At 34.7% G+C, this 17615-nt stretch overlaps 1 protein-coding gene across 1 annotated transcript in view; it reads left to right on the forward strand.

Annotated features, from left to right (window-relative positions):
• LOC127657387 (1-phosphatidylinositol 4,5-bisphosphate phosphodiesterase beta-1-like) overlaps positions 1 to 17615 on the forward strand; it is an 85521-nt gene that overhangs the window by 47753 nt on the left and 20153 nt on the right. Inside the window, 8 exon segments of the mRNA XM_052146146.1 lie at positions 3652 to 3798; positions 3941 to 4098; positions 10357 to 10439; positions 10836 to 10920; positions 12380 to 12560; positions 15748 to 15824; positions 17284 to 17380; positions 17463 to 17547. Coding sequence (XP_052002106.1) covers positions 3652 to 3798; positions 3941 to 4098; positions 10357 to 10439; positions 10836 to 10920; positions 12380 to 12560; positions 15748 to 15824; positions 17284 to 17380; positions 17463 to 17547 — 913 coding nt within the window.

Below are 17615 nucleotides of genomic sequence, written 5' to 3' on the forward strand. Positions count from 1 at the left end.
GTTGCTACGGGGGGATTGTCCCTGTAATAAGGGCACTGTAAGTCACTTTGTATAAAAGCGTCTATAAACATAAATATAAATGTTTATCACGGTTAATTGCGTAGGGGGATTTTTGCAATGCGCTCCCATGAGCTGTCACATTTATAGAAGAGCGAGATGTCGGGACTTTGTAATCGAATGCTGTTGGTCAAGTTACTGATATGAAACATAAAATCCAATTTTGTTGATTGACAGCCAGGTTATAGCTGTTTTCCACATTGATGGGTTCCTATAGTGGAATGTTCTCTATAGCTTCTGGCTGGGGGATGTAAAGAATATTCAACATATTTTCATGATGATTTTGCTGGCTATACACAAAACAACTACACAACATTGTGCATATCACAGTGATTTTAATGCACCATTATTTGGCCATTGAGTTTCTAAAAGAGCGTGTTATTAGATACATTTTGCCGTCCTGCCTTTCCTCACGACTCAAGTGATTTTTTTAAGCTATACTGGCCAGTCCGTGAATGCCTTTTGGATTTCATTGGTATTCTATTTTATTGTAATTCTATGGAAAAATGTCCCACCTTTCTCTTAGTTTCATTACCATAGCAACAGTAACTCCCACGCTGCAGTCCGTGCCTTCCAACACTGCAGTCGAGCCTGTTTATTTTTATCTCTCAGAGCACAAGGCTCCACGGGCAAACCGGAGATCAGGTCACTGGATGACAATGTGCGGAAAGCCGCTAGCTTGTGACAGGTGACTGATGAGACACATTGAGTCCAGAGGGTCCTGTGATGGGGATAGATGAGGATGATCATTGGGCTATTTAGCTTGTGCATCTCGCTTGGCACCTTCATGTCATACGTATTACTAACTCTATTGTCTCAGTCCAATCTCAGAGACAGGCAGGGGACAAACGCCCGCATGAGACGCCAATATTTGCATAGTATTGATCGTAGCTTGGAAAAAACGATTGGGATGCAAATGTGATGGAGGACTGCGTTGGCAGGATTACATTGTTTACAAGTTCAAATTTTCCGAAGTGTCTATAAAAACCTTACATTTATGTTGGAAACTTGATTCATGTTGTTATGTCTGAAACAAACCTGAAAAACATCTTAAACCAGCCTAAGGAGGTTTGCTGGTTTTAACTGGTCTTCCAGCCTAGCCAAGCAGGCTAAAAATGGTTTAGCTGATCTCTCAGCCTAACCACACTGGTTTGAGCTGGTTTTACCAGCCCTCCAGCTGGGTCAAGCTGGTTTGCTCTGGTTTAGTGGGCTTTCCACCCTGCCCAGTCTGGTTTAATATGGTTTTGCTGGTCTCTCAGCCTGACAATGCTGGTTTAGCTTGTCTCTCTGCCTGAACATACTGGTCTAAGCTGGTTTAACTGGTCCTCCACTCTGGTCAATGTGGTATATGCTGGTTTAGCTCATTTTCCAGCCTGGCCATGCAAGTTTAAGATGGTTTAGCTGGTCTCAGTGTGACCATCTTAAACCAGCATCTCAAAAATGTATTTTTAAGATGGCTCAGCTGGTCTAAGCTGATTTAGCTGGTCTCTCAGCCTGGTTACAATGGTTTAAGATGGTTTAGCTGGCCTCTCAGCCTGGTCACACTGGTTTAAGATGGTTTTGCTGGTCTCACAGCCTGACAATGCTGGTTTAGCTGGTCCTCCACTCTGGTCAATGTGGTATATGCTGGTTTAGCTCATTTTCCAGCCTGGCCAAGCAAGTTTAAGATGGTTTAGCTGTTGTCTTAGCCTGGTCACACTGGTTTAAGATTGTTTTATCTGGTCTCTCAGTCATTGTCTATAAAAACCTTACATTTATGTTGGAAACTTGATTCAGGTTGTTGTGACTGAAACAAACCTGAAAAACATCTTAAACCAGCCTAAGGAGGTTTTCTGGTTTTAACTGGTCTTCCAGCTTAGCCAAGCTGGCTAAAAATGGTTTAGCTGATCTCTCAGCCTAACCACACTGGTTTGCTCTGGTTTAGTGGACTTTCCACCCTGCCCAGTCTGGTTTAATATGGTTTAGCTGGTCTATCAGCCTGGTCAATCTGGTCTAAGCTGATTTATCTGGTCCTCCAGGCTGGTCAACCTGGTTTAGTTGGTCTCTCAGCCTGACCATACTGGTTTAATATGGTTTACCTTGTCCTCCAGCCTGGCTTCACTGGTTTAAGCTGATTTAGCTGCTCTTCCATCCTAGTGAAGCAGGTTTAAGATGGTTTAGCTGGTCTCTCAGCCTGGTCACACTAGTTTATGATGGTTTAGCTGGTCTCTCAGCCTGGTTACAATGGTTTAAGATTGTTTATCTGGTCTCTCAGCCTGGTCACACTTGTTTTGTTGGTCTCTCAGACAGGAACATCTGGTCTAAGCTGGTTTATCTGTTCCTCCATCCTGATCAAACTAGTTTAAGCTGGTTCAACTCGTCCTCCAGCCCAGCCAAGAACCTTTATGATGCTTTAGCTGTTGTCTTAGCCTGGTCACACTGGTTTAAGATTGTATTATCTGGTCTCTCAGTCTGACTACCTGGTTTAGCTGATCCTCCAGCTTCAACAGTCTGGTCTAAGATGGTTTATATGGTTCTTCAGTCTGGTCAACCTGGTTTATGCTGGTTTAGCTGGTCTTCCAGCCTAGCCAAGAACTTTTATGATGGTTTAGCTGGTGTCTCAGCAAGGTCACACTGGTTTAGCTGGTCCTCCAGCTTGGTCAATCTGGTCTAAGATGGTTTATCTGTTCCTTCAGCCTGGTCAACCTGATTTAATCTGGTTTAGCTGCTCTACCAGCCTGGCCAACCTGATGTTCAGCTGGTCTAGCCTTACCAGCTGATAAGTGCTTTAAACCTCTCTTTAACCATAAGACCAGCCTGCAAAAACCAACAACAACAACAAAAAAACAAATAAAGAATTATAATGTTGTCCCAGGATTGGGACAATACAATCTACATCTTATCCTGTTCTTGCTGTTTCATTCTCCATTTAACTCGACAAGACAATTGCTGAATTCTCTCGAGCATGGTAATTGTAGTCTTTTAAACCCATTTGACTCCCTTGTCATGGACATCAAGGTGGTTTGTGTTATTTCGGTGTGCAAATCGATGGTTATTTGCGTTGGAGTGACAGAAACCGCTGCGGTTGTGACTGAGTTCACCCTAAAACATTTCATTGAGTCTGTGCAATGGCCGTCTGCCATCAAAAAGGGCCATGGATAATTACATTTGGAGCTCTGCAAAGAATAGCTTTAATTAATGTAAACTGCTGGTAAGAATTAGTCACAAGGGACGTCTGTCCCCGCGTGTCTTTCCTTCAACCATGATTGCTGTTTAGGGAACACTGATCTTGCAGCGAGTCTAATTTGAAGTCTGTTTGCAATTGCAGTGCTAATTTACTCAATGAGACAAGTTGTTACTTTAGGTGCAAAATGGAGAAACAGAGTGACAGTTTTCTGTTCTGAGGTAAAAGAAACTCGTTTTAATGGATCTCTTTCATGGAAATAAATGTATAAATGTCGACTCTTCACTTCATTCCAGTGTGAAATTGCATTCACAATGTTTTTAACATTTGTACAGTTTTTTATTATAATATATTAAATGTGAAAATATGAGTAGAATATGAATCGGGACAGAATGCAGAAGAAAGAATGTATTGTGTCATTTGTACAACAGGGCAGATCTCTGTGGAGGGTTTTGCAAGGTATCTGATAAGTGAAGAAAACAGTGTGATTCCTCCAGAGAAACTGGACCAGAGTGAAGACATGACATTCCCCTTGTCTCATTACTTCATCAACTCCTCGCACAACACCTACCTCACAGGTAACACAACCCCAATCTCAACCAAATTTGTTCATATATTATTGAGTGGTAAAAATGGCCCTCATTCCTGTGCAAAAGTTGCTAAAGTACATACTTACCTTCTACATGATGATGGGTATGTTTTTGTGTCACTGTGTGTTAGCCGGTCAGCTCGCAGGCAGCTCCTCCGTTGAGATGTATCGGCAGACAATGTTGTCTGGCTGTCGCTGTGTGGAGCTCGACTGCTGGAAGGGTCGTACTGCAGAGGAGGAACCCGTCATTACTCATGGCTTCACCATGACCTCTGAGATCTCCTTCAAGGTGAACCAAAAACCCTCCACAGCCCATGACTCACTGAGGAGAGTTTAGGTTAAGATTTCACGAGTGCTTTCAGTGAAGTACTGCTTCACCTTTATATTTGATGTTCTGCTTTTGGAGACATTTCTGTGAGAGACATTGCAGACTCACTAAAATCACCAATTAAAGCTTAAACACTGCAAAAAGCCCATTATTAATCAGCATATTTACCTGTTTTCCATACAAATTTCTATACTTCCTCAAAACAGGAATATTTGACCTCATAAGCAATTTAGGTATTAAAATATGAATGCTAGTTCTCAGAAAATCTATCTCTAATATAATAATATAATAAAATGTGCTTTGTATTGTTTCACTGGCAGATTTTATTTTCACTTGTTTGTGGAAAACATTGCTAGTTAAATTTTTAGCTTTTGTTCACTTAGTTTCCATGGGTTTTAGTTTTATATCAATATTGATTTCATCTTTTGTTTATGTTAGATTTGTTTAATTTTTTTTTAGGTTGGTTTAGTTTCTTTTTCATCTTTGTTCGTTTCTTGTTTTCACTTTTTGTTTTCAGTTTATTTTCATCTTTCTCTTTTGTTCGCTTCATTTTCACTTTGTTTTAATTTTGTTTTGTTTCCATTTCATGTTCATCTTTTGCTTTTGTTTGCTTTGTTTTCATTTTGTTTTGTTTCCATTTCGTGTTCATCTTTCACTTTTGTTTGCTTCATTTTTGTTTTGTTTTGTTTCCATTTCATGTTCATCTTTCACTTTTGTTTGCTTCATTTTTGTTTTGTTTTGTTTCCATTTTATGTTCATCTTTTGCTTTTGTTTGCTTCATTTTTGTTTTGTTTCCATTTCATGTTCATCTTTTGCTTTTGTTCGCTTTGTTTTTGTTTTGTTTTGTTTCCATTTCATGTTCATCTTTTACTTTTGTTTGCTTCGTTTTCATTTTGTTTTGTTTCCATTTCATGTTCATCTTTCACTTTTGTTTGCTTCATTTTTGTTTTGTTTTGTTAACATTTCATGTTCATCTTTTGCTTTTGTTCGCTTCGTTTTTGTTTTTTTTTTCCATTTCATGTTCATCTTTTGCTTTTGTTCGCTTCGTTTTCATTTTGTTTTGTTTCCAATTCATGTTCATCTTTCACTTTTGTTTGCTTCATTTTTGATTTGTTTTTTTTCCATTTCATGTTCATCTTTTGCTTTTGTTCGCTTCATTTTTGTTTTGTTTTTTTTCCATTTTATGTTCATCTTTTGCTTTTATTCGCTTCGTTTTTGTTTTGTTTCCATTTCATGTTCATCTTTTGCTTTTGTTTGCTTCATTTTTGTTTTGTTTCCATTTCATGTTCATCTTTTGCTTTTGTTCACTTTGTTTTTGTTTTGTTTTGTTTCCATTTCATGTTCATCTTTCACTTTTGTTTGCTTTGTTTTTGTTTTGTTTCCATTTTATGTTCATCTTTTGCTTTTGTTCGCTTTGTTTTTGTTTAGTTTTGTTTCCATTTCATGTTCATCTTTCACTTTTGTTTGCTTTGTTTTTGTTTTGTTTCCATTTTATGTTCATCTTTTGCTTTTGTTCGCTTTGTTTTTGTTTAGTTTTGTTTCCATTTCATGTTCATCTTTTGCTTTTGTTTGCTTCGTTTTCATTTTGTTTTGTTTCCATTTCATGTTAATTTTTCACTTTTGTTTGCTTCATTTTTGTTTTGTTTCCATTTTATGTTCATCTTTTGCTTTTGTTCGCATTGTTTTTGTTTTGTTTTGTTTCCATTTCATGTTCATCTTTTGCTTTTGTTTGCTTCGTTTTCATTTTGTTTTGTTTCCATTTCATGTTCATCTTTCACTTTTGTTTGCTTCATTTTTGTTTTGTTTTTTTTCCATTTCATGTTCATCTTTTGCTTTTGTTCGCTTCGTTTTCATTTTGTTTTGTTTCCAATTCGTGTTCATCTTTCACTTTTGTTTGCTTCATTTTTGTTTTGTTTTTTTTTCATTTCATGTTCATCTTTTGCTTTTGTTCGCTTCGTTTTTGTTTTGTTTTTTTCCATTTTATGTTCATCTTTTGCTTTTGTTCACTTTGTTTTTGTTTTGTTTCCATTTCATGTTCATCTTTCGCTTTTGTTTGTTTCATTTTTGTTTTGTTTCCATTTCATGTTCATCTTTTGCTTTTGTTCGCTTTGTTTTTGTTTTGTTTTGTTTCCATTTCATGTTCATCTTTCACTTTTGTTTGCTTCATTTTTGTTTTGTTTCCATTTCATGTTCATCTTTTGCTTTTATTCGCTTTGTTTTTGTTTTGTTTCCATTTCATGTTCATCTTTTGCTTTTGTTTGCTTCATTTTTGTTTTGTTTTGTTAACTTTTCATGTTCATCTTTTGCTTTTGTTCGCTTCGTTTTTGTTTTTTTTCCGTTTCATGTTCATCTTTTGCTTTTGTTCGCTTCATTTTCATTTTGTTTTGTTTCCAATTCATGTTCATCTTTCACTTTTGTTTGCTTCATTTTTGTTTTGTTTTTTTCCATTTCATGTTCATCTTTTGCTTTTGTTCGCTTCGTTTTTGTTTTGTTTTTTTCCATTTTATGTTCATCTTTTGCTTTTGTTCACTTTGTTTTTGTTTTGTTTCCATTTCATGTTCATCTTTCGCTTTTGTTTGTTTCATTTTTGTTTTGTTTCCATTTCATGTTCATCTTTTGCTTTTGTTCGCTTTGTTTTTGTTTTGTTTTGTTTCCATTTCATGTTCATCTTTCACTTTTGTTTGCTTCATTTTTGTTTTGTTTCCATTTCATGTTCATCTTTTGCTTTTATTCGCTTTGTTTTTGTTTTGTTTCCATTTCATGTTCATCTTTTGCTTTTGTTTGCTTCATTTTTGTTTTGTTTTGTTAACTTTTCATGTTCATCTTTTGCTTTTGTTCGCTTCGTTTTTGTTTTTTTTCCGTTTCATGTTCATCTTTTGCTTTTGTTCGCTTCATTTTCATTTTGTTTTGTTTCCAATTCATGTTCATCTTTCACTTTTGTTTGCTTCATTTTTGTTTTGTTTTTTTTCCATTTCATGTTCATCTTTTGCTTTTGTTCGCTTCGTTTTTGTTTTGTTTTTTTCCATTTTATGTTCATCTTTTGCTTTTGTTCGCTTCGTTTTTGTTTTGTTTCCATTTCATGTTCATCTTTTGCTTTTGTTTGCTTCATTTTTGTTTTGTTTCCATTTCATGTTCATCTTTTGCTTTTGTTCGCTTTGTTTTTGTTTTGTTTTGTTTCCATTTCATGTTTATCTTTCACTTTTGTTTGCTTCATTTTTGTTTTGTTTCCATTTTATGTTCATCTTTTGCTTTTGTTCGCTTTGTTTTTGTTTTGTTTTGTTTCCATTTCATGTTCATCTTTTGCTTTTGTTTGCTTCGTTTTCATTTTGTTTTGTTTCCATTTCATGTTCATCTTTCACTTTTGTTTGCTTGATTTTTGTTTTGTTTTGTTAACATTTCATGTTCATCTTTCACTTTTGTTTGCTTCATTTTTGTTTTGTTTTTTTTCCATTTCATGTTCATCTTTTGCTTTTGTTCGCTTCGTTTTCATTTTGTTTTGTTTCCAATTCGTGTTCATCTTTCACTTTTGTTTGCTTCATTTTTGTTTTGTTTTTTTTCCATTTCTTGTTCATCTTTTGCTTTTGTTCGCTTCGTTTTTGTTTTGGTTTTTTCCATTTTATGTTCATCTTTTGCTTTTGTTCACTTCGTTTTTGTTTTGTTTCCATTTCATGTTCATCTTTTGCTTTTGTTTGCTTCATTTTTGTTTTGTTTCCATTTCATGTTCATCTTTTGCTTTTGTTCGCTTTGTTTTTGTTTTGTTTTGTTTCCATTTCATGTTCATCTTTCACTTTTGTTTGCTTCATTTTTGTTTTGTTTCCATTTCATGTTCATCTTTTGCTTTTGTTCGCTTTGTATTTGTTTTGTTTTGTTTCCATTTCATGTTCATCTTTCACTTTTGTTTGCTTCATTTTTGTTTTGTTCCCATTTTATGTTCATCTTTTGCTTTTGTTCGCTTCATTTTTGTTTTGTTTTGTTTCCATTTCATGTTCATCTTTTGCTTTTGTTCACTTTGTTTTTGTTTTGTTTTGTTTCCATTTCATGTTCATCTTTCACTTTTGTTTGCTTCATTTTTGTTTTGTTCCCATTTCATGTTCATCTTTTGCTTTTGTTCGCTTTGTTTTTGTTTTGTTTTGTTTCCATTTCATGTTCATCTTTCACTTTTGTTTGCTTCATTTTTGTTTTGTTTCCATTTCATGTTCATCTTTTGCTTTTGTTCGCTTTGTTTTTGTTTTGTTTTGTTTCCATTTCATGTTCATCTTTTGCTTTTGTTTGCTTCGTTTTCATTTTGTTTTGTTTCCATTTCATGTTCATCTTTCACTTTTGTTTGCTTCATTTTTGTTTTGTTTCCATTTCATGTTCATTTTTCACTTTTGTTTGCTTCATTTTTGTTTTGTTTTGTTTCCATTTTATGTTCATCTTTTGCTTTTGTTCACTTCGTTTTTGTTTTGTTTCCATTTCATGTTCATCTTTTGCTTTTGTTCGCTTCGTTTTTGTTTTTTCCATTTCATGTTCATCTTTTGCTTTTGTTCGCTTTGTTTTTTGTTTTGTTTCCATTTCATGTTCATCTTCTGCTTTTGTTTGCTTCATTTTTGTTTTGTTTCCATTTCATGTTCATCTTTTGCTTTTGTTCGCTTTGTTTTTGTTTTTTTGTTTCTATTTCATTTTCATCTTTTGCTTTTGTTTGCTTCGTTTTCATTTTGTTTTGTTTCCATTTCATGTTCATCTTTCACTTTTGTTTGCTTCATTTTTGTTTTGTTTTTTTCCATTTCATGTTCATCTTTTGCTTTTTATCGCTTCGTTTTTGTTTTGTTTCCATTTCATGTTCATCTTTCACTTTTGTTTGCTTCATTTTTGTTTTGTTTTGTTAACATTTCATGTTCATCTTTCACTTTTGTTTGCTTCATTTTTGTTTTGTTTCCATTTCATGTTCATCTTTTGCTTTTGTTCGCTTTGTTTTTGTTTTGTTTTGTTTCCATTTCATGTTAATCTTTTGCTTTTGATTGCTTCATTTTCATTTTGTTTTGTTTCCATTTCATGTTCATCTTTTGCTTTTTTTCGCTTCGTTTTTGTTTTGTTTCCATTTCATGTTGATCTTTTGCTTTTGTTCGCTTCATTTTCTTTTGTTTCCATTTCATGTTCATCTTTTACTTTTGTTTGCTTTGTTTTCATTTTGTTTTGTCTTAATTTCATTTTAGTCTTTTGCTTTTGTTCACTTCATTTCCATTTGTTTTTGTTTTCATATTAATTTCATCTTTCGCTTTTGTTAGCTTTGTTTCCATTTTGTTTTGTTTCCATTTCATGTTCATCTTTCACTTTTGTTTGCTTCGTTTTAACTTGTTTTCACTTAATTTTTATTTTAGTCAACCAGAAGGTCGGGGGTTCAAGCCCCAACACCGCCAAGACCCATTGTTGGGCCCTTGAGCAAGGCCCTTGACCCTATCTGCTCCAGGGGCACTGTATTATGGCTGACCCTGCACTCTGACACCAGCTTAGCTGGAATATGTGAAGAAACTTATTTCACTGTATATATGCAACAAAAAAAACATATGTATAATGTGTGACCATAGATCAATTATTATTATTATTTTGCTTTTGTTTGCCTCATTTCCATTTGTTTTTGTTTTCATTTTGTTTTCATCTTTCACTTTTGTTTGCCACGTTTTCATTTTGTTTTCATTTTCATTGTTTACTCTCTTTTGTTTTTGTTAGCTTTGTTTAATTTTTTTTCCGATTGGTTTCATTTTTCTCACCTTTAATTTTGGTTAGCTTTGTTTCCATTTGTTTTCAATTGGTTTAGTTTTAATTTTCTACATCTTTCACATTTCTTTGTTTTCATTTTGTTTTGTTTCCATTTTATTTGCTTTCGCTTTTTTCACTTTGTTACTTTTTGTTTTTGTTTTTAGTTTTAATTTGTTTTACATTTTTATGTTTGCATTTTATTTTATTTTCTTTCTTTACTATTTGATTTAGATTTGTTTAGTTTTCATTTAGTTTTCATCTTGTAGTTATCAAGAGTACATTTTAGTAAGTAAAAAATAGTAATAGTAAAATATAACAAAATATTTAACCCCATCGGATTAGCTCTGAATTTGCTATTCTAATTGCATTATAAAATATATTGGAACAATATTCAACTTTATCAAAATATTCCTTTGATTTTCCAGCGGATCAGATTGCTTAATTAAACCAGTTTAAATTTAATCTGTTCTTATTTTCCAGGAAGTGATTGAAGCCATCGCGGGGTGCGCTTTTAAAACGTCTCCTTTCCCCATCATCCTGTCCTTTGAGAATCATGTGGACTCGTAAGTGTATCTGCACACCTCCCGCAGCCATGGGTACTTTTGCTCCTCAGGGCTGCCTGCAACTATGGCAACAAGGACTAGAACGATTACAGCCGTCTCTGAAATGCATAATTTGTTTGCAGTCATCATTGTTCTCTTGATAGATGTAACGCTCAGCGGCAGCTTGAACGCTCACTTTATTTTCTGCATGAAATCAAAGATGACATGATGTGCGCGCAGTCAGAGAATTTCATTTATAATTTATCAAATATATTACAGAATTCCAAATGATAAATAAAAGGGTATTTTTACAGGAATAAGATGTATGCATATGTCGCAAAACAATTTTTTATTTATTGATTGCTATTATGAGGATGACGGTTTAATGACAATAATTGTATTTATTTTGAATCACAGTCCCAAACAACAAGCCAAGATGGCAGAATATTGCAGATCGATATTTGGGGATGCACTTTTGACGGAGCCACTCGAGAAATATCCTGTAAGTTTATTATTTCCGAATCTATATATGGGTGTTTCTGCAACTGAGACCTTTTGGTCCTGCAGACTTTTAGAAGATAAACTAATCTCCCTTTTAAACACACTTTTCAAACTCACTAGTGCATATTTTTTTAATAATAGTTTTTTTAATAAATGTGTTTATTAATAATGTCCAAAAAGGATAGACATGTATCACTGGCCATTTCGCCCCCTGAAATGTCATTTTTTTTTATTATTATTAAAATGGCAGACCAATTTTAATGTATCCTAAATTAAATACACAATTAAAAAATATTTTCTCACTTTTTGCACAATTTGGCAAAATGAATGGGATTGGATATGACATCACTCGTGTCATATTTCATCTCAAGTATGCTCATCACTGACACTTTTGTCACACGTACACTAACTTTATAAAAAACTTTCTTTGGAGCAAAATGTTTGAAAAATTGACAAAAAAATGTTTCATAAAATAAATATTGCAAAGGATAGTTTATTTGAGTCTCTATTTAGATTATAATTGTTTAAAAAATGTAATAATTACTATTAACTTTATTATTATAATAATTCCTCACATTTATATAGCACTTTTCTAGGCACTCAAAGCGCTTTACAGAGCATAGGGATGATGCGACAGCAGCCGTAGTGCACCAGTACGCCCACCAGACACTGGTGGAGAGGAGAGAGTAGAGTGATGTAGCCAATTCAGGGATGGAGATTAATACGAGGCCATGATAGATAGGGGCCAATGGGGGGGAATTTGGCCAGGACACCGGGGTTACACCCCTACTCTTTACGAGAAGTGTCCTGGGATTTTTAATGACCACAGAGAGTCAGGACCTCGGTTTAACATCTCATCTGAAGGACAGTGCCTTTTTACAGTATAGTGTCCCCATCAACATACTGGGGCATTAGGCACAATGCACACAGACCGTAGGGTGAGCACCCTCACCCTATTAGGGAGGCCAGCACCCCCTGCTGGCCTCCCTAATACCACTTCCAGCAGCAACCTTGGTTTTCCCCAGGAGGTCTCCCATCCAGGTACTGGCCAGGCTCAACCCTGCTTAGCTTTAGTGGGCAACCAGTTAAGAGCTGCAGGGTGATATGGCTGCCAGCATATAATTATAATATTATAATATTATTATCATTATTTCTTTGATATTTTGAGATTGAAAGATTTGGTCTGGTACAACAAAAAACAATAGGGTAAAACAATCAAATGTACACATAAAAGGCATTTGAAAGTATAAAAAATAATTACAAAAAAACTGTTTTAAGTTGACTTTCATATAATGACAAGTAAAGTAGTTGAAATCACTTAGTTATACAAAATCAAATGCAATACAAATCAACCGCTGGTGCATTAAAGTGCCTTTAGTTGAAGAAACACCCTCATGTTCATGGACAGTTGCATCAGTTTGGGTCAAGCTTGTGTCTCATCACAGATTGTGTTTTTGTAGCTGGAGTCTGGTGTTCCTCTGCCGAGCCCACAAGAACTCATGGGAAAAATCCTCATTAAGAACAAGAAATCCCACCCCAAACCGTCAGACGGCAGTACGAAGAAAAAACTTACCGAGCAAGCGTCCAACAGCGACTCGTCCAGCGTATTTGAGCCGTCCTCACCGAGTGCTGGACCTGCAGGTAGTAAATGAATCATATTCTACACTTTTATCATTTTTACCACTTTATAGTTTGGATACACCTACTCATCCTTTATTAACCCCTTAAATGAATCTCACTTTGAAAGTCTCATTTTATTCCACTAGGTGGCAGTAAGCACTAGAATTTTTTTTTCTCTATCACATCCATCACAATACACAGATCTGAAATGTATTTATACATTTTAACGCATTATAGCCCTCACAGATGTGCTCGTCCATAGACATTCAGTCTAATGTTCAGTTCAAGCACCACCCTCAGTATTTCATTGAATATCTCGGCCTCTGAGTGGACTACAAACTCAATCTGGGTGTCACTAGAAAGCTGAGATTCTCTCCTTTGCGACTGTATAAAGTTTAGCATCAATAGTCAAAAACATATTTTTTTTGATGAGTTTTTGATGATTTGATGCTTTTCATTTAGGATGAATGGCATAATTTGTTCTAGACATCTTATATATAACATTGGATTATTCACCCAATCTAGCTCATAGACAAGTAACCAATGGCTCATTTTTTCAGAGAATTCCCTACAAAGTAAAGCAGATATAAAGTTTGAGCTATTTGGGGCTTACAGCAGCAGTTATTGGGGCAAAAAGAGACATTTGTATTTTATGACCTTCAGAAATCATATTTCACTTTGTGATTCTTTTGAAAATATTTCGAACTGTCTTATAAGTACATCAAAATAACATATACAGGCAAATTCCTGTGAAAGAGAGCTTTCATTTGATATATGACTTGTCCATTTATGTGATATGTGAAGGACTTTTTATTTTCATATAAATATATCTACCCCTTACCTCTAGAGGGCGCTAATTTTCAACGCGAATGTTTTGAGGCCTTTTTGTTATTTTAAGTAACATAAATGCAAAAGTGATGTTATCTCTGAAAACGTCAGATTCAAAGCTTTCATATGATACCTCATATGCCTGACTTATGTGTACGAAGACTTTAACAGTTTAAGCGTAAACTTTTTTCGTGATATAGCGCCCCCCCCCCAATGTATCTGCTGGTCATATGTTAAAGAGCTCAAGATTGTGATGTAATAATATCATTACAAGTTCTAAATGACCTTTTTTACAGCTTAATTGTCATCGCAATTACATGGCAAAAATATTTTCTTATGCAGTATTTATTTATTTTTTTCACTTCACTGAATTGTGTTCAAGTAATTGCATCTATTTTAAGAATGTTTAGATATTTTTAGTTTAAAGCAAGAAAATAATACAGACAGAGAGCAAATATTATGGTTGCATTAAACATTTTTAGAGTGTAAAAAATGAGAGTTCTCGCTTATATGTTTAGCTCAAAGAAAGAAAGTAAGACTGCAGGGAACAAACACAAACGACATTTACATTTACATTTATGCATTTGGCAGACACTTTTATCCAAAGCGACTTACAGTGCACTTATTACAGGGACAATCCCCCTGGAGCAACCTGGAGTTAAGTGTCTTGCTCAAGGACACAATGGTGGTGGCTGTGGGGATCGAACCAGCGACCTTCTGATTACGACGACCGTTAACTCTTCAACTGCCTCAATTACCGACAGCGTTCTGTTGTAGTTCTCATATCCATTAGCTGGTGTCTGTGTACAGGCGCTTGTGGAGAGAAATGCGCCTGACATTTAGACACTCTGCAGGTCAGAGATGAACACCCAGCCGCCCGTGTTTGTGTGTTATGGAGGCGTTGTGAGAGGCCGATTGATGCAAGCGGTTTTTAAAGGTTGACTCCAGAAAGCATTCAGGCAGAGAGCTGATGTTGAACAGCTGGTTTCTCAGCACGATGTAGATTCCTCAAACATCCACCTGTAAGAGATCCACGACTCCAAAACACTTCAGAAATCAAACTTGGTTTCTAAAGATTCACAGCTGCTCTGTGAGTTATTCCCAAACTGAAAGGATGGCCCAATTATCAAGTAAATGCACATGGGATCAGAATGAACTAAATATGATTCATAAAGCACAAATGGATATTTTCAAAGTATTTATAGTTTGATGCAAAACATTCGTTGCTATTTTGCCACCCTCATATTTTTCCAAACCTGAAAAATACAAATATTTTCCCCTTTTCTCCCCAATTTGGCATGCCCAATTCTCAATGTGCTCTAAGGCTGCGTTCACACGGTGTTTATGGAGAGATTAAACAGCACTGTTTCTTTACAATTCATATTATTATTAAAACATTAGGATCATGTGAGCTCTACCATCTTCTCTCGTATTGGCTGTCGCTGCCGAAAGTCGCTCTTCATTTGCATAAAGTAAAAAAATTTCAACTTTGTCTTGTCTTCCACATCCGGTCGCCAACGGTCGCCGCCGCTCGTGTTGCCGGAAGTCGCCAGCTCTCATTGAAAATGAATGAGATGATGTCGTTTTGTCGCTGCATGTCGCTGGCAGTGTGAACGCAGCTTAAGATGGTGGCGTAGTGACTCGCCACAATCCGGGTGGCGGAGGACGAATCTCAGTTGCCTCCGCGTCCGACCGTCAATCCGCGCATCTTATCACGTGGCTTGTTGAGCGCGTTACCGCTGAGACCTAGGACGTGTGGAGGCTTCACGCTATTCCGCGCGGCATCCAAGCACAACCCGCCACGCACCCCACCGAGAGCAAGAACCACATTATAGCGACCACGAGGAGGTTACCCCATGTGACTCTACCCTCCCTAGCAACCGGGCCAATTTGCTTACCCCATGTGACTCTACCCTCCCTAGCAACCGGGCCAATTTGGTTGCTTAGGAGACCTGACTTACATCACTCAGCACGCAAAAGGAGATGTTTTTGAAGAATGTTCACTCTGCTTTTTCCCATATAATTAAATTGAATGAGTTCTGACCTGTTGAACTTTAGAAAGGACACAAAAACACACCATAAAAGTAGCCCTTACGACTCATGCCAAGTGTTCTGAAGTCGTATGATACGTTTTGCTTGAGGAACAAACGCAAATCAAAATATTTATTTCAATTTTTTGTTAGAAATATCACTTTAAGGTGTCTACTCTTGCTCTGTTTTGCTGTTCAAAATAAATGACTCACACACACACATGGGTCAGATTTGTTTGTGCAAGTTTCCTTCTGATGTTGGTGATTTTAAGTTAGTTTATGAGGTGTTTTAACACTCACACATATGATTTATTAAAGCAGTTTGACTGTCTTGTGTTTTTGTGGTTTAGTGTCTGCAGAGGTGGAGGCTGATGAAGATGATGATGAAGACGATGATGATGATGATTGTAAGAAGTCCATGGATGAGGTAGGTCTGGGTTTTTACTCACAGATGTTTATATTTTAGTGGGAATTTGATATATTGCCATAGCGGATTGACCATAACTGTGCCTGCTTGCAAAATTAAAAGTAAAATTATTATTTAATTATATAAAAGTAAAATGTAATTAAATTAAATTAAGAAGTAAAATATTTTTTTTTAATAAAAATAAAAATACAATTTAAAAAGTACAATTTAAAATAAAAATAAAATTAAATTAAAAATAAAATTAAGAATTAGAATTAGAATAAAAAAATACATTTAAAAAAAATAAAATACAAGTAAAAAATGTAATTAAAAAGTAAAATTAAAAATATAATAAAAATACAATACAATTACAAATAAAAATTAAATAAAAAATACAATTTCAATAAAAATAAAATACAAATACATTTTTTTATTAAAAAGTAAAATTAAAAATAAAATAAAAATATAATACAATTAAAAATAAAATTAAAAAGTAAAATTAAAATTAAAATAAAATGAAAAATACAATTAAAAATTTAACTTAAAATTTAAAAATGTAACTTCAATTTTTTTTTTATTGAAAAATAAAAATGTATATTAAAAAAATTAAACATTTAAAATCTATTTCTTTTATTTATTTATTAAATGAAGTTAAAATTAAAACTGAATTGAAAACTGAATTTGTTTTTAGTACTTTTCAATTGTCTTTTATGTATAGATTTGGGAGTTTTAGCCTTGTCCCAGACCCAAAAATCTATGCTAATTATTTCACGTTTAAAGTTATGAAAATCTAAAATAAAAAAAAAATAAAAAAAAAAGATAAAAGAGTGAAAAAACAACCAAATGAAAATTATTTCTAAAATTAATTTTAAGAAATAATGACTGTCCCACATCTGTGGCATTAATTCCAATTTTTCTGCTAATAATTAATAAAAATAAATTAAAATGAGTGCACTTGTTAATTAAGTGGACAAAAGTGTCAGTAAAGAGCATATGAGAAAAAAAAAAAGAAAAATCAAGGGAAATATCAGTTTTTGAGCATAATTTCCAATCAGGCTTGCCAAAATGATGCAATAAGTATGAAAGTATTATTTAATCGTGCGTGTCTATGACACATAAAATGTAGCGAGACAATATAGTCTTAAAAATGTCAAAAGCTGATTTCCATCAGTGTCCTTTCCTATTCTCCAAAACACAATACAGAATTTGAGATGTGCTGGAATCTTCTGCGATGCACGCACTGTTGGACATAATAAGTAGTGAGAGTGGGATGTACACGTGTATGTATGCATATATGTTTGAACCTTTTAAACAATGTTCTCCGGAAGCATTCAGATGATATTTGATTTTATATTTTTTTTATGTTAAATGCATTGACATTCACACATTTGCATTGTTATTAAAGTGTCTAAATACTTTGAGGTCACTGTATAATGCATGCAATCTTTAGGGGTTGCGGTAACATTTGTTTGGTCTATAGGGTACAGCGGGTTCTGAAGCGTTTGCCACTGAAGAAATGTCCACGCTAGTCAATTACATCCAGCCCACTAAATTCCACTCCTTTGAGGTTTCCAAAAGTAAGTACAGTCATTTGCGTTAGCTGACCTATATCTAATAATAATAAAGCTGTCATTTAAACCTACATTTCTCCATTTTCAGAAACCAAACGCAGTTATCAGATGTCCTCGTTCGTGGAGACCAAAGCCCTGGAGCAGCTCACAAAAACACCAGTCGAGTTTGTCGAGCATCCTTTACCTGCAAAAACTCCAATATCACTGTGTTTGGTTTGTGCGACTGCTTTAGTTCAATCAC

Source organism: Xyrauchen texanus, chromosome 16, assembly GCF_025860055.1.
Source record: "Xyrauchen texanus isolate HMW12.3.18 chromosome 16, RBS_HiC_50CHRs, whole genome shotgun sequence".
Classification (NCBI taxonomy): Eukaryota; Metazoa; Chordata; class Actinopteri; order Cypriniformes; family Catostomidae; genus Xyrauchen; species Xyrauchen texanus.